Source organism: Leptodactylus fuscus, chromosome 5 (genome assembly GCF_031893055.1).
Source record: "Leptodactylus fuscus isolate aLepFus1 chromosome 5, aLepFus1.hap2, whole genome shotgun sequence".
NCBI classification, from domain to species: Eukaryota; Metazoa; Chordata; class Amphibia; order Anura; family Leptodactylidae; genus Leptodactylus; species Leptodactylus fuscus.
The window spans coordinates 213,377,346-213,398,090 of NC_134269.1; the positions used below are offsets into that span (position 1 = coordinate 213,377,346).

The 20,745-nt window shown below is 41.3% G+C and overlaps 1 protein-coding gene across 3 annotated transcripts in view; it reads left to right on the plus strand.

The window, feature by feature from the left end:
* The window catches only part of LARGE1 (LARGE xylosyl- and glucuronyltransferase 1), a 273,247-nt gene that overhangs the window by 145,326 nt on the left and 107,176 nt on the right, over positions 1–20,745 (plus strand). For all 3 annotated transcript variants that reach the window (XM_075275348.1, XM_075275349.1, XM_075275350.1), the window contains one exon: positions 14,838–14,920. In XM_075275348.1, the coding sequence (XP_075131449.1) occupies positions 14,838–14,920 (83 nt within the window). The remainder of the gene's footprint in view (positions 1–14,837; positions 14,921–20,745) is intronic.

A 20,745-nucleotide genomic window follows, 5' to 3' on the forward strand; every position in this document is an offset into this window, starting at 1 on the left:
ACAGTGACTATACCTGCAGAATAGTGAGCGCAGCTCTGGAGTATAATACAGGATAAGTAATGTAAGGTATGTACACAGTGACTGTACCAGCAGAATAGTGAGCGCAGCTCTGGAGTATAATACAGGATAAGTAATGTAATGTATGTACACAGTGACTGTACCAGCAGAATAGTGAGCGCAGCTCTGGGGTATAATACAGGATAAGTAATGTAATGTATGTACACAGTGACTGCACCAGCAGAATAGTGAGCGCAGCTCTGGAGTATAATACAGGATAAGTAATGTAATGTATGTACACAGTGACTGTACCAGCAGAATAGTGAGCGCAGCTCTGGAGTATAATACAGGATAAGTAATGTAATGTATGTACACAGTGACTGTACCAGCAGAATAGTGAGCGCAGCTCTGGAGTATAATACAGGATAAGTAATGTAATGTATGTACACAGTGACTGTACCAGCAGAATAGTGAGCGCAGCTCTGGAGTATAATACAGGATAAGTAATGTAAGGTATGTACACAGTGACTGTACCAGCAGAATAGTGAGCGCAGCTCTGGAGTATAATACAGGATAAGTAATGTAATGTATGTACACAGTGACTGTACCTGCAGAATAGTGAGCGCAGCTCTGGGGTATAATACAGGATAAGTAATGTAATGTATGTACACAGTGACTGCACCAGCAGAATAGTGAGCGCAGCTCTGGAGTATAATACAGGATAAGTAATGTAATGTATGTACACAGTGACTGCACCAGCAGAATAGTGAGCACAGCTCTGGAGTATAATACAGAATAAGTAATGTAATGTATGTACACAGTGTCTGCACCAGCAGAATAGTGAGCACAGCTCTGGAGTATAATACAGAATAAGTAATGTAATGTATGTACACAGTGACTGTACCTGCAGAATAGTGAGCGCAGCTCTGGAGTATAATACAGGATAAGTAATGTAATGTATGTACACAGTGACTGTACCAGCAGAATAGTGAGCGCAGCTCTGGAGTATAATACAGGATAAGTAATGTAATGTATGTACACAGTGACTGTACCAGCAGAATAGTGAGCGCAGCTCTGGGGTATAATACAGGATAAGTAATGTAATGTATGTACACAGTGACTGCACCAGCAGAATAGTGAGCACAGCTCTGGAAATAATACAGGATAAGTAATGTAATGTATGTACACAGTGACTGCACCAGCAGAATAGTGAGCGCAGCTCTGGAGTATAATACAGGATAAGTAATGTAATGTATGTACACAGTGACTGCACCAGCAGAATAGTGAGCGCAGCTCTGGAGTATAATACAGGATAAGTAATGTAATGTATGTACACAGTGACTGCACCAGCAGAATAGTGAGCGCAGCTCTGGAGTATAATACAGGATAAGTAATGTAATTTATGTACACAGTGACTATACCTGCAGAATAGTGAGCGCAGCTCTGGAGTATAACACAGGATATAACTCAGGATCATTACAGGATAAGTAATGTAATGTATGTACACAGTGACTGTACCAGCAGAATAGTGAGCGCAGCTCTGGAGTATAATACAGGATAAGTAATGTAATGTATGTACACAGTGACTGTACCAGCAGAATAGTGAGCGCAGCTCTAAAGTATAATACAGGATAAGTAATGTAATGTATGTACACAGTGTCTGCACCAGCAGAATAGTGAGCACAGCTCTGGAGTATAATACAGGATAAGTAATGTAATGTATGTACACAGTGACTGTACCAGCAGAATAGTGAGCGCAGCTCTGGAGTATAATACAGGATAAGTAATGTAATGTATGTGCACAGTGACTGCACCAGCAGAATAGTGAGCGCAGCTCTGGAGTATAATACAAGATAAGTAATGTAATGTATGTACACAGTGACTGCACCAGCAGAATAGTGAGCGCAGCTCTGGAGTATAATACAGGATAAGTAATGTAATGTATGTGCACAGTGACTGCACCAGCAGAATAGTGAGCGCAGCTCTGGAGTATAATACAGGATAAGTAATGTAATGTATGTACACAGTGACTGTACCAGCAGAATAGTGAGCGCAGCTCTGGAGTATAATACAGGATAAGTAATGTAATGTATGTACACAGTGACTGCACCAGCAGAATAGTGAGTGCAGCTCTGGAGTATAATACAGGATAAGTAATGTAATGTATGTACACAGTGACTGTACCAGCAGAATAGTGAGTGAGGCTCTGGAGTATAATACAGGATAAGTAATGTAATGTATGTACACAGTGACTGCACCAGCAGAATAGTGAGCACAGCTCTGGAGTATAATACAGGATAAGTAATGTAATGTATGTACACAGTGACTGTACCAGCAGAATAGTGAGCGCAGCTCTGGAGTATAATACAGGATAAGTAATGTAATGTATGTACACAGTGACTGTACCAGCAGAATAGTGAGCGCAGCTCTGGGGTATAATACAGGATAAGTAATGTAATGTATGTACACAGTGACTGCACCAGCAGAATAGTGAGCACAGCTCTGGAAATAATACAGGATAAGTAATGTAATGTATGTACACAGTGACTGCACCAGCAGAATAGTGAGCGCAGCTCTGGAGTATAATACAGGATAAGTAATGTAATGTATGTACACAGTGACTGCACCAGCAGAATAGTGAGCGCAGCTCTGGAGTATAATACAGGATAAGTAATGTAATGTATGTACACAGTGACTGCACCAGCAGAATAGTGAGCGCAGCTCTGGAGTATAATACAGGATAAGTAATGTAATTTATGTACACAGTGACTATACCTGCAGAATAGTGAGCGCAGCTCTGGAGTATAACACAGGATATAACTCAGGATCATTACAGGATAAGTAATGTAATGTATGTACACAGTGACTGTACCAGCAGAATAGTGAGCGCAGCTCTGGAGTATAATACAGGATAAGTAATGTAATGTATGTACACAGTGACTGTACCAGCAGAATAGTGAGCGCAGCTCTAAAGTATAATACAGGATAAGTAATGTAATGTATGTACACAGTGTCTGCACCAGCAGAATAGTGAGCACAGCTCTGGAGTATAATACAGGATAAGTAATGTAATGTATGTACACAGTGACTGTACCAGCAGAATAGTGAGCGCAGCTCTGGAGTATAATACAAGATAAGTAATGTAATGTATGTACACAGTGACTGCACCAGCAGAATAGTGAGCGCAGCTCTGGAGTATAATACAGGATAAGTAATGTAATGTATGTGCACAGTGACTGCACCAGCAGAATAGTGAGCGCAGCTCTGGAGTATAATACAGGATAAGTAATGTAATGTATGTACACAGTGACTGTACCAGCAGAATAGTGAGCGCAGCTCTGGAGTATAATACAGGATAAGTAATGTAATGTATGTACACAGTGACTGCACCAGCAGAATAGTGAGTGCAGCTCTGGAGTATAATACAGGATAAGTAATGTAATGTATGTACACAGTGACTGTACCAGCAGAATAGTGAGTGAGGCTCTGGAGTATAATACAGGATAAGTAATGTAATGTATGTACACAGTGACTGCACCAGCAGAATAGTGAGCGCAGCTCTGGAGTATAATACAGGATAAGTAATGTAATGTATGTACACAGTGACTGTACCAGCAGAATAGTGAGCGCAGCTCTGGAGTATAATACAGGATGTAACTCAGGATCAGTACAGGATAAGTCTACTCTGTCCACTGTATACCAGCCTGGCCCCTTCACTGCAGTTTATCTCACTTTGACTTCAATGGGAGATGATCTGCAGTAAAGGGACGGGGCCGTGAGACTACTGACTGAACTATCTGCTGAGGATAGGCTATAAAAGAAATAAGCCCGGACAACCCCTTTAAGGAGGCCTTGAAATACCTGGGATTAGTCCTACTACCTTCAGCAGGGTCCACCAACCACATAGCCCGGTGGAGATAGTAGTCTATGTAAATCATCCTGTAGTCAGTGAGGACAGTGAAGGATGAATCCAGTCCCAATATCTCAGTTTACATTCGTCATTCCCTCGGGGGGTAATTAATGCTAGGTGATAATAAGTAATTAATTTATTCCACAGAGATCCATTTATTGCAGCGAGTGACTGGGCGTTCCTGGCCGTATCGCTCGCACTCCGGAGGCCTAATTAATGTCGGGTAATAGGAAAATACCTTATGTGCCGATAAACAGTTCACCAGCTGATGAGGAGGAAATTATCACTGAGATGACTGGGATCCGTTTTCCTCGGCGGGATGGGCGGCCCCCGAAGTCTTCCCTCCGCTCTTCTGAGACTAATTAATGGGGAATTACAGGAGGAAATCAATGCATTTTACTTTACAATATTTTAGCTGAAGCTGACCATAAACCGGCCGTAAATCTCCCAACCAACATTCATTTGGGTAACAATTAAGATGTTTTAGATCCAACATTTTGTGCCGATTAAGTCATTAATATTTTATCATTATCATTAGGGTCAAAGTTCGATATAGCACGCCAGACTACAAAGCAACTCTCTGTAGTCAGAGTCTCCCCATGTTACCCTCACTGCCCCCTACAGACAGTACAAGAGCATACCTCCCAACCAACCCGGATTCAGCGGGACAGTCCTGGATGTCAGGTGCTGTCCCAGTTCGGCAGGAGGTATGTCCTGGTATCAACTCAGCTGCATCCTCTCCGGACACAGATGAGTTAAATACAACGATGAGACAGGAGCTATCTGCAAACAGGTCCTGCTTTACCATTGTGTGTGACGCACATCCTTGTGTACTCCAGTCCCAGGAGCTGTAGGCGCGATGTGATGATGTCATTCACATCGCGCCTGCAGCTCCCTGAGCACTCGGAGAGAATAGAATTCTACAGAGCAACAGGGAAGCGAGGAGAGGTGAGTATCAGTGTTTTTGTTATGGTAACTGTGGGGGCAAATGGAGGGGGTACATTAAACTGGTGGAAGATGAGGGGGGCATTAACATGGGGGCAGATGAAGGGAGACATTAAACTGGTAGAAGATGAGGGGGCCTTAATATGTGGGCAGATGAAGGGGGACATTAAACTGGTGGAAGATGAGGGGGGCATTAAAATGGGGGGAGATGAAGTGGGACATTAAACTGGAGGCAGATGAAGGGGGGACATTAAACTGGTGGCAGATCAAGGGGGGATTACACTGGGAGCAAATGAATGGGGGACATTAAATTGGGGCAAATGAAGGAGAGGCTTTAAACTGGGGATAGAAGTTGGGGGGCATTAAACTGGGGACAGATGAAGGGGGCATTAAAGTGGGCACAGAGGGAGGGGGCATTATACTGGGGGAGATGAAGAGGAACATTAAACTGGGGCAGATGAAGGGTGACATTAAACTGGGAGCAAGTTGGAAGGAGACATTAATCCATAGGAGTAGCAGGAGGGCGACATGTCTGCCTCTATTTGCTCCCCGTTTAATGTCCCCCTCCAGCTACCCCCACGGTTTATTGTCCCCCTCCAGCTACCCCCACGGTTTAATGTTCCCCTCCAGCTACCCCCACGGTTTAATGTCCCACTCCAGCTGCCACCAATTTATTGTCCCCCTCCAACTACCCCCACTGTTTAATATTCCCCTCTTGTTTCCCCAAGTTTAAACTGGAGCACCAGAAAAGGGACTTCATACTGTGGGGCATTTGGAGGGGAACATTATAATGTGTGGACATATACTGTTATGGTGACTGTGTAGCAGCATTTTACTGTATGGGGGCACATGGGGCCGCATTTTTTGTGCATAAACCACACGGACCCATTTTACTCTGTGGGGTCCGCGGGTTTCCTAAGGCAAACACTTTTTTTTTTTTTGCGGATTAGGTTTCCATTCGGGTGGGAGTGTAGATAGAGTGAAGCAACACATTAGTGCAGGATCAGACTACGTATGTAATTTGTTTGTAGTCTACAACCATGGAGACACATAGCTCCGCACCGGTGTAGGATATTATATACTATATGAAACCGTATTCCAAGTTGCTTTATTTTTTACTTAAGATGAAGCCAAAAAGCCTAGGTTAACCCTTGCCGAAACATGTACATGATAATAAAATACCAACACTAAGACAATATTGTATGACTGTATCATTCGACAACTCTTGGAACGTTCCGGGCTATGAATAGACTCTATTATAGCGAGAGACAGGCAGACGTTTTGGGACGTAACCCCAATTAAAGGCTGAAATCCATAACTGATGGCGGTAATTATGCTAATTATATATAATGGTTGATTCATTAATAAACAAATGTTATAGTTTATATGGAGCGTGTCATACATCATATCAGGCACATTCATTATAATCCTTCGCCTTTGGTTAGTGCTACGTCTCGCTGCTTCGGCAGAGGTTTCGGTAGATCTCCGGCTTTTAGGGGAGCCGAAAGTTTTTGCAAAACGATACGTTTTTTTATGCGGGTCCACCATTGGACACCGTTTCCATCTAGTGGTAGCTGCAGGTAAAAACACTTATCCCTTATGTATAAGGATCGGTGTCTGATCGCTGGGGGTCCCCCAATCACAAAAACAGTAGGGACCACTAGTCCATTCCGTGGCTTAGGTTACCCCATCAGTTCCATAGTAGTCAATGCATTGGTGGTCACGCCTGTGCACCGAGGCTTTCTTCTTTCTCATGATCCTATGGACCCAGTGGTCGGACCCCTAGTGGTCATACAGTTATATCCTATTCTGTGGATAGGGGATTAGAATTAACTCGCTTAATTTAGATTTTGGAACTCCGAATCAGGAAAACAGAGCTGATCAATCTGTGGAGAACCCTAACTGTAAATATTCTACTTCTCTGCAGCGCCACCACTGGAGAAATGAAGTATTACACAATGTCCATTCAAATCACTGCGTTGTATCTGTCGAGTCCTCCAAAATAAAGAGACATTCTTTATAAATGGCTTAAAGGGAGTCTGTCAGTAGAACCCAGCTTCTCAACCCGACCCCACAGGTAGATAGGTTATGGTCCTCTGAATCAAACAGTGTTTTCCCCTTGTGAATCGGTGCCTCCATTGCTGAGATATTGCTGTTTTTGTCATTATACAGTAGACTTCTTTGGGGCAATGGCGGCGCCCTCGCTTCTTCGAGGAGCTCATTTACATATTACAAAGAAGGGGGATATCTCGGCAACAGAGGCACCGATTCACAAGGGGGAAACACTGTTTGATTCGTATGATCCTAACCTATCTATCTGCAGAGCTGGATTGATATGCTGGAATCTGGTGACACTCCCTTTAAATATGGTCAAGAGTTGAGGAACCTTAAGAAAAGTCTTCCTCTATTAACTAATCTATACACTGATATCCTAGCCTTGTAAAAATAGGCCACACATATTTGACTAGTGGGGCTCTGACCTTAGAGACCATTGGTGATCCACAGTATGGCGGGTTTAATGAAACGATCAACATTGTTTACACCACCACAGTGCCATATATATAACTGTGGCTGTGTCTGGTACTACAACTCAGTCCAAAACAGCAACTGGCCAAGGTAGCAGTAAGGGCAAGAGTAATGAAAAGATACCCGAGCCCGATAGTTCTTCACTTTGAACATGGAGTTTTGTAAAACCCCTTTAAGACTCTCTCACTCGCCACAGTGTAAAAGGTTTTCCTAAACCACCGATTCCAACGCGATTTCATCCATGTCTCGTGCAGGGTAATGATGAGTCAACAGTAATTATCTCTGCATCTGGATCTTGGCGTTGTATACGGTATGTCCTGGTGTTTGCACCTGAACAGTATGGCAGCACAATCCTGCACTTCTAACAGGAGGGGGGGTACATACTTTTTATGACTGAGTTTATAGAAAGCATGCAGCTGCTGGGAAAGCATCCATCTTGCTTCAGGCCTGAGGTAGCACAGTTGGCGCTCGGTGGTTTGGTGAATAAATTAAGGAATAGTTGAAGCTGGTGACAAAACTACAGCACTGTGCCCAAGGAAATGTACACGTGGGTACAAGATGTGGCAATGACTGATGCTCCATTATAATAGTAGCGTATATGATGGAGAAGGTTTGAAACTCCCAATATAAGGGTCCATATATCGTTGTCCTACATGATACACCTCCTTGACCTTGAGCCCAACATGCTGACTGTCTTCAGCACCATTGGTCAGAGATCTTACGGTAATTTGCTTCATCCCTTGACCACCACGCATGGTCGGCTCAAAAACATGCAGTCTTCCATGTTGGGAAAACATATGCTCATCTGGATCCTTAGCAGGAGAAGAATGGAAAGTAGTTCTGAAATAATACCGCCATATAGTTCATAAAGACAGTACAGGTGTGTACATAAAAATCATTGGGACCCATCCTTATAGGGAAGGGGGGCATATCTGTAAGCCAGATCCGTGCAGCACCACCCATGGCCATTACTTTGACATGTCTACGAGTCAAACTTTGGCTGGGTTTGCTCAACCAGATAGAGCTTTGTGATCCAGAACCAATCAGAATGCTGCCTCATTGTCCAATCCTGAGCTGAGGCAGGGTATATAAGCCTATCATTGAGATCTATCACTTGCCTGTGATTACTTTAGTATTCCAGGCTCTGTGTTCTCAGACCTTTCAGCACCTTGTCCTGTTTACTGATCTTCTGGTTATCTCGCCTTGGCTTGCAAATACTCAGTGACAAAAGTACTGACAGATTGAAAGCCCCCATGGAGGCCATATAGTATTGTATCCCTCTCCAGCAGAAAGGGGGTTAATATTCTGCTCCTCACACTTACTGCACTGGATATCGTCACGTGGCGCCCCCTCCTCACTTCATTTATACCACCTTCAGTATTTTCCTTTATTTTCACCCATAATCATTATGTAAATGGCGTAATTCACATTCGCTTTTAGTTTAGCGCATTATGGGGATGTGAAACTATCTCATCTACCAACTGAACGCCATAGTAGGGTTATAACTGCTTAGCGCCATAATTGTATTATACCGCAATTAAAATAGTTTGAACAAAGCTGTCTCAAGTGGGCCACTAAACAGCTGGAGAACGCCTCCGAGCCGCCATGACTGCTACGGTAAAGTATGACTGTTACCATCCGAGCAGAAGTGAGTCCATGATGGGAGACACATGGATTAGTGAAGATGAGTTACATAGAGGCAGAATTCTAGTAGTTATATTCTTGTACATAGGAGGTAGTATTATAGTAGTTATATTCTTGTACATAGGAGCAGTATTATAGTAGTTATATTCTTGTACATAGGAGTAGTATTATAGTAGTTATATTCTTGTACATAGGAGCAGTATTATAGTAGTTATATTCTTGTACATAGCAGTAGTATTATAGTAGTTATATTCTTGTACATAGGAGTAGTATTATAGTAGTTATATTCTTGTACATAGATGGCAGTATTATAGTAGTTATATTCTTGTACATTGGATGTAGTATTATAGTAGTTATATTCTTGTACATAGGAGCAGTATTATAGTAGTTATATTCTTGTACATAGGAGCAGTATTATAGTAGTTATATTCTTGTACATAGGGGTAGTATTATAGTAGTTATATTCTTGTACATAGGGGGCAGTATTATAGTAGTTATATTCTTGTACATAGGAGCAGTATTATAGTAGTTATATTCTTGTACATAGGAGCAGTATTATAGTAGTTATATTCTTGTACATTGGATGTAGTATTATAGTAGTTATATTCTTGTACATAGGGGGCAGTATTATAGTAGTTATATTCTTGTACATAGGAGCAGTATTATAGTAGTTATATTCTTGTACATAGGAGCAGTATTATAGCAGTTTATATTCTTGTACATAGGGGGCAGTATTATAGTAGTTATATTCTTGTACATAGGATCAGTATTATAGCAGTTATATTCTTGTACATGGGAGTAGTATTATAGTAGTTATATTCTTGTACATAGGAGCAGTATTATAGTAGTTATATTCTTGTACATAGGAGGTAGTATTATAGTAGTTATATTCTTGTACATAGGAGGCAGTATTATAGTAGTTATATTCTTGTACATAGGAGGTAGTATTATAGTAGCTATATTCTTGTACATAGGAGGTAGTATTATAGTAGTTATATTCTTGTACATAGGAGCAGTATTATAGTAGTTATATTCTTGTACATAGGAGTAGTATTATAATAGGTATATTCTTGTACATAGGAGCAGTATTATAGTAGTTATATTCTTGTACATAGGAGTAGTATTATAGTAGTTATATTCTTGCACATAGGAGCAGTATTATAGTAGTTATATTCCTGTACATAGGAGGTAGTATTATAGTAGTTATATTCTTGTACATAGGAGTAGTATTATAGTAGTTATATTTTTGTACATAGGAGTAGTATTATAGTAGTTATATTCTTGCACATAGGAGCAGTATTATAGTAGCTATATTCCTGTACATTGGAGGCAGTATTATAGTAGTTATATTCTTGTACATATGAGTAGTATTATAGTAGTTATATTTTTGTACATAGGAGCAGTATTATAGTAGTTATATTTTTGTACATAGGAGTAGTATTATAGCAGTTATATTCTTGTACATAGGAGCAGTATTATAGTAGTTATATTCTTGGACATAGGAGTAGTATTATAGTAGTTATATTCTTGTACATAGGAGCAGTATTATAGTAGTTATATTTTTGTACATAGGAGTAGTATTATAGCAGTTATATTCTTGTACATAGGAGCAGTATTATAGTAGTTATATTCTTGGACATAGGAGTAGTATTATAGTAGTTATATTCTTGTACATAGGAGCAGTATTATAGTAGTTATATTCTTGTACATAGGAGTAGTATTATAGCAGTTATATTCTTGTACATAGGAGTAGTATTATAGTAGTTATATTCTTGTACATAGGAGCAGTATTATAGTAGTTATATTCTTGTACATAGGGGTAGTATTATAGTAGTTATATTCTTGTACATAGGGGCAGTATTATAGTAGTTATATTCTTGTACATAGGAGTAGTATTATAGTAGTTATATTCTTGTACATAGGAGCAGTATTATAGTAGTTATATTCTTGTACATAGGGGGCAGTATTATAGTAGTTATATTCTTGTACATAGGGGGCAGTATTATAGTAGTTCTATTCTTGTACATAGGAGGTAGTATTATAGTAGTTATATTCTTGTACATAGGAGCAGTATTATAGTAGTTATATTCTTGTACATAGGAGTAGTATTATAGTAGTTATATTCTTGTACATAGGGGCAGTATTATAGTAGTTATATTCTTGTACATAGGGGCAGTATTATAGTAGTTATATTCTTGTACATAGGAGGTAGTATTATAGTAGTTATATTCTTGTACATAGGAGTAGTATTATAGTAGTTATATTCTTGTACATAGGGGCTGTATTATAGTAGTTATATTCTTGTACATAGGGGGCAGTATTATAGTAGTTATATTCTTGTACATAGGAGGTAGTATTATAGTAGTTATATTCTGGTACATAGGAGCAGTATTATAGTAGTTATATTCTTGTACATAGGAGCAGTATTATAGTAGTTATATTCTTGTACATAGGAGGTAATATTATAGTAGTTATATTCTTGTACATAGGGGCAGTATTATAGTATTTATATTCTTGTACATAGGGGGCAGTATTATAGTAGTTATATTCTTGTACATAGGAGGTAGTATTATAGTAGTTATATTCTGGTACATAGGAGCAGTATTATAGTAGTTATATTCTTGTACATAGGAGCAGTATTATAGTAGTTATATTCTTGTACATAGGGGGCAGTATTATAGTAGTTATATTCTTGTACATAGGAGTAGTATTATAGTAGATATATTCTTGTACATAGGAGCAGTATTATAGTAGTTATATTCTTGTACATAGGGGGCAGTATTATAGTAGTTATATTCTTGTACATAGGGACAGTATTATAGTAGTTATATTCTTGTACATAGGAGGTAGTATTATAGTAGTTATATTCTTGTACATAGGGGGCAGTATTATAGTAGTTATATTCTTGTACATAGGAGCAGTATTATAGTAGTTATATTCTTGTACATAGGGGGCAGTATTATAGTAGTTATATTCTTGTACATAGGAGTAGTATTATAGTAGATATATTCTTGTACATAGGAGCAGTATTATAGTAGTTATATTCTTGTACATAGGGGCAGTATTATAGTAGTTATATTCTTGTACATAGGGGCAGTATTATAGTAGTTATATTCTTGTACATAGGGGGCAGTATTATAGGAGTTATATTCTTGTACATAGTCCAGGCAGGACTTTTTTCTCCACTGATTTTCGTCGATCTCGGCGACAGAGACTACAACACAGATGTGATCCCAGCCTTAGCTTTGAACAACACAATTTATGAGCTGGAAATACTCTGTTGTCTCTGTTGGCAGCCATGGAGTACACATATATCGGTATAAGATGATATATCAGGCTCGGCAGCTAATATGCTATCCAGGTCACGCTGACTGTTTATTCTCATATCCCAAGTTTTGGCAGTAATTTGAAAGTGTTGGTTGGGTTTCCAGGGTAGCCAGATACATTTTCTGTATGTAAAGTCAATAAATAAGTGCCCCCCGGTGAGATTGAGAATGACGTGATTATGGTCCAGCGTTGCGGTGAACTTCATTTTCTCAGTCAGGGAGTCCATGTTAGAATAATGGGGTTCAACCGAATTTCTCGGCCTTCCAGAACCCAATTACGCCTCCCGGCTTGGATGTGAGTTTCCCAGAAATAGACGTTTTTTGTCACACTGAGATTGTGAACCTTCAGGCACTTCCTGGCGCCGGCCGCGCTGTGTTTTTTGTGTATTTCCATGGCTGATTAGCTGCAGCTGCGCCTCTAGAGGGATTTTAGGCCGTCATTTAGTGGAATGGAATTGTCTGTAGCGCAAATGTGATTCCGTCCGTGATTTGCAGTCACAATAACTGTCACCCCGACGTCTGCCCCCGGAGAGCGCGCAGGCCCCAGCCATTAGGTGGATTTCTGTTTGTACAATATACGCCTTCTATTACAGGTGCCCTTTGGCCATTTTTACAATAAAATCCATTTTCAAAAAAAAAAAAATAGATTGGTTATGTCATTGTCATTATTTTTTTTACTTTCAACAGAATATTTCTTAAGCAGTTACAGAATTATTTCATGTTCTTTAAAAAAAACAAAAAAAAAACAATTAAAGTAAAAACATAAATAAATTTATATGAGTTTGTAGAAAAATACAAAAATTTAAATTGTTAAAGTGAAAAAAAAATATTTTCTATTTTAAAAACTTCCTAAAAATTTCCTTAAATGGGATCCTATCATTAAATTCATTTTTTTCTGGGTACCACGTAGGAATAGCCTTAAGAAAGGCTATTCTTCTCCTACCTTTAGATGTCTTCTCTGCGCCACCGTTTGGAATATAATCCGTTTTTTGTCGCTATGCAAATGAGTTCTCTCGCAGCACTGGGGGCGGTCCCCAGAGCTCATACAGCACTGGGGGCGTCGCCAAATCTGCGAGAGAACTCTCCAGCGCTGCCTCCATCTTCTTCAGGAACGGCCTCTTCACGCATCTTCTTCCGGCAGTGGCTTTAAACTTCTAGGCCTCGGGCAACCGACTGCGCGTGCCCGCCAGCCAATACTGTGTAAGTGGCCATTTTCTTGTGGCCGGCGGGCATGCGCAGTCGGCTTTGCCCTAGGCCCGAGGCCTAGAAGTTTGAAGCCACCCCCGGAAGAAGAAGCAAGAAGACCTGTTCCTGAAGAAGATGGAGAGTTCTCTCACAGCAATGGGTACGCCCCCAGTGCTGTTTGAGCGCTAGGGACCACCCCCAGTGCTGCGAGAGAACTCATTTGCATACCGGTGAAAACCAGTATTTCTACGGAGCGGCAGCGCAGAGAAGACATCTAAAGGTAGGAGAAGAATAGCCTTTCTTAAGGTTATTCCTACGTGGTACCCAGAAAATAATGTTTTAATGATAGGATCCTTTTAAAATTTTTACAAATTAGAAAGTTACGAACTCAAATATAATTCACAAATTAGGCAATCTTGAATAATAAAAAAAAAATATTTCACATGTGTAAAAAAAATTCTAAATTGTATGAAATGATAATTATTATGTTTTAATAACAAAAATACTTATTTTACCATTTTTTTATTTTATTTTTTTAATATTTACTTACCAGTTTTACCCCCCCCCCCCACAATTTTTTTATATTGTTTTATTTATTTATTTATTTTAACCTACCAGTATTTTATGGGGCAAATAAAAGTAAAGACACATAAATCTTCCTCGTGATTTTATTGTATTTTTTATATGACAGTCTCCGATCCATCTTCTTCTACATGATATTTACTCCTTTCTGAATCAATAACCAAATGTATCACAAAAGGCCGAGCTAAGATAACTGAGGAGCTGGTTGAGAGGGCGCGGGGGAGGGGGAGGGATATATGTGAAATGTCATTATACTGAATGATTGTCAGGAAGTCCAGTCTGAAAAAGATGAATTTTTCAATATACGATAAATCCCTTTAGTCTTAGGGAGATAAATCGTATTTTTTAATAGGTTTTGTGAGATTTCAGCTCCCGGACCGGGGTCATGGACCAGCCTGTGACTCAAGAAAGGTTTAATTTCCCTGGAAAATATCTATTAAACAAGTTTATCCCATGTAATACAGTCCTAGGATGGAGTCAACGATCTATTTTGAGAAAATTTAGGGTTTTGGGATGACCACAAGGATATCATCATCCATATTGACCATGCATACAGAGTTATTAGAGTTCAATGTATACACAGTATGCAGTGAGCCCCCTCTAGTGGTGGCTGCGGGCTGATATAATATTATTATATTGTATATTATTATTATTATTGTCTCAGAAAATGAAGTTGGCCCCATTTCCTCATATTCACTGACTATATGTCTGTTCTGTTACAGACCATTCACGTTGCCATAGTGTGCGCGGGTTATAACGCCAGCCGAGATGTGGTCACGCTGGTCAAGTCCGTCTTGTTCCACAGGTAAAGATGTTATTTGTCTTGTTCTGTGGTTATGGGAGTGGAGGTTTGGTGCAGGAAATCCTCCTGGCTGGCTGTCTATATGATTAGAAGATGATCAGCTTTTCAAGGCAACATGATATTCAATGTCGTATCACAAAGTAATATGTTATATATGTCTATTTGCAGCCACCCAGTGGTTGTGTTGTCTATTGCTATCTGTCAAGGGTTTTGCTAGTATGTCGCAATATTATATTGAATGGTATTCATGACAAATTGGAGTCCTTAACCATTTGTGAACTAAGTTAAGGGTGGCCATGTCTATTGTGTGTCTCTTTGAGTTCTCCTATCTCTTTGCTTCCCTGTGTCTCAGCATAGTTCTCTCTATCAATTCCTTCATAGTACTCTCCATCGCTCTCTGCATAGTTCTCTCTAGCAATCCCTTCATAGTACTCTCCATCGCTCTCTGCATAGTTCTCTCTAGCAATTCCTTCATAGTACTCTCCATCGCTCTCTGCATAGTTCTCTCTATCAATCCCTTCATAGTACTCTCCATCGCTCTCTGCATAGTTCTCTCTATCAATCCCTTCATAGTACTCTCCATCGCTCTCTGCATAGTTCTCTCTATCAATCCCTTCATAGTACTCTCCATCGCTCTCTGCATAGTTCCCTCTATCAATTCCTTCATAGTACTCTCCATTGCTCTCTACATAGTATTGTCCACCTCTCTATATATAACGCTCTCATTTCTCTCTGTACCATTTTAGCAGTCTCTTCTTCTCTTTGACTCCTCCTCCTCCTTTACCCATCGATCCCCGATCATCCAGGTCCTCGATCACCGCAGGTCCCTTTCCACTGACCATGTAAATCTCTCACAGCTTTATTCCACATTGGCCAATTGACAGCAATACTTTTTCTGGATCTGGATCGTATGGGCGGGGGGGATAAGGAGAGAATATGAAACTTAATATAACGGAAATAACTCGGTGCCATCTCCTTGTTCCATTTAATTTGTATTTTATTGCAATCCTTTTAATGCGTGGCGTTCTCCACGTAGGAGTTGCCTCGCCATCCGCCCGTCCCGGTGTATCTGCAGTGTATTGATGAGTCACATATAATCTGCGCTCCCGTTACTTCGTCTCCTGTGCATGGCAAACATCTAATTTATAATGTGAGATAAATGTGACATTTTATGCCAATTCCTTTTATTTTCCGAGCTGGGATTGTAAAGCCGCCTGGAACAAAAATGAGGAACGTGTCGCCGGTGTAGAAATCAGTGTAATTGGCATCGGCATTCTGGTGTTAATTTACAGAGACCGTGAATTATAATAGCAGCATATTTACCCTGTATTATGGAATAGGTGCCACTGCCCCTCCCCCCTGACAACAGGTCATGTACACATGTAGACATTGAAGGATTTGGAAGCTGTCATCCCTTCAAGGGATTCTCCGCGTTGAATAGTCCCTGTAGAGAAGAGCAAATTGGTTTCTAACAAGCCGGGTTTGTTACAAATTTTCCAAAAATTTTGGTTTCGGCCACCCTTTATTCCTTGTTATACTTCGGGATCTTTTCCGACCCCAGACTGTAATGAGTGAAGGCCAAAGGGAGGTGCATAAAAACAGTCATAATCACGTCTAGTGCACCTTTGTTGGCATATTTGGCCATTTTCCAGGTGATGTCAGAGGCCCGAGGGACATCTTAGGCCAAATCACAGGACTTATTGGTCTCCAGGAGGACAGAAGAAGACCAAAAAATCCCACAAAGGAGCCCAGGTGCAGTGTGGGAAGATGAGTATGACTGTACATTATTTCTTGCACCTCCACTCATTATATTTTGGGGTCTGAAGGGACGCCAGAATATAACGACACAACTTCCGGTTTGGAACGAACTAGGTAACTGGCAGGTGAACTTTGCAAAACAAATCTTGCAAGGTTCACCCATCTCTAGTAAGAAGATTCTCATGACAATGAGATAAATCACAAGATCCCAGCAATCTGTGGTCAAGACTGGTGATAAGTGTATAGTTTCCCTGCACTGCCACCACCAGGTCAGATTAAACATTACACAGTGTCCTTTCAAATGGGTTGTGTGTGTAATACAGGACAGGTCCTCCAGACCAGGAGACACTCTTTCTAACCTTGGATCAAGAGATGAGGATCCTGAGCAGAGAACTCCTAGCTCTATTGACTTAAAATTGGGTGTATGAATATAGGTTTTATAAATCGGACAACCCCTTTAAAGATGTTCTTCAGGCCTCCAAAATTGATAATGTATTCTTTGGTAGACTAATGCTATCAGATCAGTGGGGGTCCGACTCTCAGCAACTCTGCCAACCAATCAATTGAAGTAGTCCCACATCCCCTTGATTAGGAACAGTGCTGCACTTTCGGTAATGGCTGTGCCCGGTATCGCAGTTCAGTCCTATTCACTTCAGTCAGACTGACTTGCTCTTAGCTGTAATACCAGGCACTGCCACTACCAAAGGTACAGCGCTATGCCTAATAAATAATGAAGGAAAAATGGGATTGTCAGCTGTTCAGTGACAGGTGTCGAAAGCAAGACCACCATCAATCTCATTGTAACGGCTTCTACTAAGGGATAGCAGGCCCGACATCATTTATTGTCCTGCCTGCGGGGAGTCTCGACATTGACACATTATCTGCAGAATGGGACCAACCCCAATCCAATATTGATGGCATATCCTCACCTATGCAGAACTCCCAGGTCCTGAGCAGGAAAAGAAGACAAAGCATTCATGAGAGTAGCAAAAATTCTACTTACGGTAATCATAGGTTTGCTTTAAAAACAGGTTCAAATCCCAAAAGTGATGCCATCAAACACTTTTGATGTCATCACAGATTTTTTTTTTTTTTTAAAGGGATCCTATTATTCAGTCGACATTTTTTCCTTAAGAAAGGCTATTCTTCTCCTACCTTTCGTTGTCTTCTCTGTGCCGCCGCTTGCCTACAATCCCAGTTCTTGTCGGTATGTAAATTAGCTCTTTCGCAGCACTGGGGGTGGGCCCCAGCGCTCAGACAGCACTGGCCCCAATGCTGCGAGAGAAATCTCTCCAGCGCCGCCTCCATCTTCGTCAGGAACGGCCTCTTCATTCTCTTCTTCCGGCGGTGTCTTCTTACTTGTAGGCTTCGGGCAGAGCAGACTGCGCATGCCCACAGGCCCCGAGAAAATGGCCGCTTACAATACTATGCAAGCATCCATTTTCTCTTGGCCTATGGGCATGCGCGGTCTGCTCTGCCCAAGGCCGGAGGCCTTAGAAGTTACAAGCCACCGCCAGAAGAAGAGGCTGAAGATGATGCTGCTGAAGAAGATGGAGGCGGCGCTGGAGAGAGTTCTCTCGCCCCCATTGCTGCGAGAGAGCTAATTTACATACTGACAAGATCCAGGATTGTAGGCGAACGGCGGCATGGAGAAGACAACGAAAGGTAGGAGAATAGCCTTTCTTAAGGCTATTCCGACGTGGTACTTTAAGTCATTTATACAGAAGGTAGAATATATTGTGCGTGATGCTGCACCTTTAAGTGGACACCCAATCTAAGCTCTATGTTCTCTCCATTACCCATTAAAGTGGACCTTTCACCATCTCCATCAACTCCTATTATAGTCGCCTTTCCACTGATTCGGGCACAGTTGCAATTTTTTCTCTAGCCCCCACCGTTCACGAACAATCTGTGCTGTAATTTTTGGTGCCTGATATGTAGACTAGACTCCCTAATGTCTTGTGGGTGGTGTCGGGGTGGAGCAAGCAAGGGGGTGTGACTCAGAGCTCCAATCAGAGACAGGCAGTGTGGGTGTTCTCAATCACTACCCACTGGACATTAGGGAGTCTAGTTAGCAAATCAGGCTCTGATAATAACTGCACTGATTGCTTGGGAATAGTGGGGGCTAGAGAAAAAATTCCTGCCATGCCAGAATCAGTGGAAGGGTGGCTATTAAAAGGTGCAAAGAACTGGAGTTGGTGAAAAGTCCTCTTTATTTAGAAAGGGAGCTTAGCTTTGGTGTCCACTTAAAGGTGCCACATAATGTACAGGTTCATGTAGCTTCTATATATATGGCTTAAATGTAATCTGGTGTTCCCTGTTATCAGCCATTGGAGTATATGAATGACAAGAAGTCCAGATAAATCCCTGCCCCCTCTGCTTAATGTCACATATCTCCAGATACATTATAATAGTACTGACTGCTGTAAGCTATTGTACGCGGCTGTCTTTAGGGTGAGTGGCCCTTTAAACGTTCCGGATAGATTATCATTTACGATGTGATCCTCATCAAGGCCACATTTACTGTGACTACATTATAAAATCCCATGATTTGGCCCGGTGCCTCCTGGGCCGAGGGCAGTGACTTACCCTGAGGGCTCGTCAGACTGATGTTAATGAGCCATGATTAATCCCGGGGGCGGCCTCTAACCTAGTCCAGCAGTGGAGGCCTCCTACAACACACAGTTTCTGCGTCCTTGGATTTTCGATGCCTTTGACGTTTTTTTTTGCTGGCGTCGGGTTCTTTAACATGGATCTGTAATAAATATGTTAAAGCTCGGAAGACCTAATCATGACACCGCTGAGGCAACGGCTTTGTCTAAAAGCTGCTGCCTCGACTGGTGCGGAATACAAAGCGGAGGCTTCCTTCAGATGAAAACTCCTCTGACACTTCAATAGTGGCCTCAGGTTCACTGCAAAAAAGGGAAACCGGGAGGAATTTCTGGCACAATCCAGTGCCCATTGTGAGCCGGGAGGATAAGGGAGCAGCTATGAAGTTCAGCAACGCATTGCAGAATAATTTACAAAAACATAAAAGGTAACTTAAAGGAATTCTCCATGCCCTAGTAAATACAGAAGGTCAAGGTCCAAAAAAAACACGGCTGCCTTTTTTTCAAAAACAGTGAGTCCCAAGTTAAAGATGCCTTTGGCAGAAGGGGTGGTGGCCTCTCCTTAATTGTCACATTCCAAGGATCTTAAAGTAGAGGTGTCAACTAGACTATAGCTCCACCCACCCTGAGCTGCACAGCAGTGTAAACTTTGGAGACTCATACTATAACTCCACCCACACTGAGCTGCACAGCAGTGTTAACTTTGGAGACAGCATACTAAAACTCCACCCACACTGAGCTTCACAGCAGTGTAAACTTTGGAGACAGCATACTATAACTCCACCCACACAGAGCTGCACAGCAGTGTAAACTTTGGAGACAGCATACTATAACTCCACCCACACTGAGCTGCACAGCAGTGTAAACTTTGGAGACATCATACTATAACTCCACCCACACTGAGCTGCACAGCAGTGTAAACTTTGGAGGCAGCATACTATAACTCCACCCACACTGAGCTGCACAGCAGTGTAAACTTTGGAGGCAGCATACTATAACTCCACCCACACTGAGCTTCACAGCAGTGTAAACTTTGGAGACAGCATATTATAACTCCACCCACACAGAGCTGCACAGCAGTGTTAACTTTGGAGGCAGCATACTATAACTCCACCCACACTGAGCTGCACAGCAGTGTTAACTTTGGAGACATCATACTATAACTCCACCCACAACGAGCTGCACAGAAGTGTTAACTTTGGAGACAGCATATTATAACTCCACCCACACTGAGCTGCACAGCAGTGTAAACTTTGGAGACAGCATACTATAACTCCACCCACACTGAGCTGCACAGCAGTGTAAACTTTGGAGACAGCATACTATAACTCCACCCACACTGAGCTGCACAGGAGTGTTAACTTTGGAGACAGCATACTATAACTCCACCCACACTGAGCTTCACAGCAGTGTAAACTTTGGCGACATCATACTATAACTCCACCCACACTGAGCTGCACA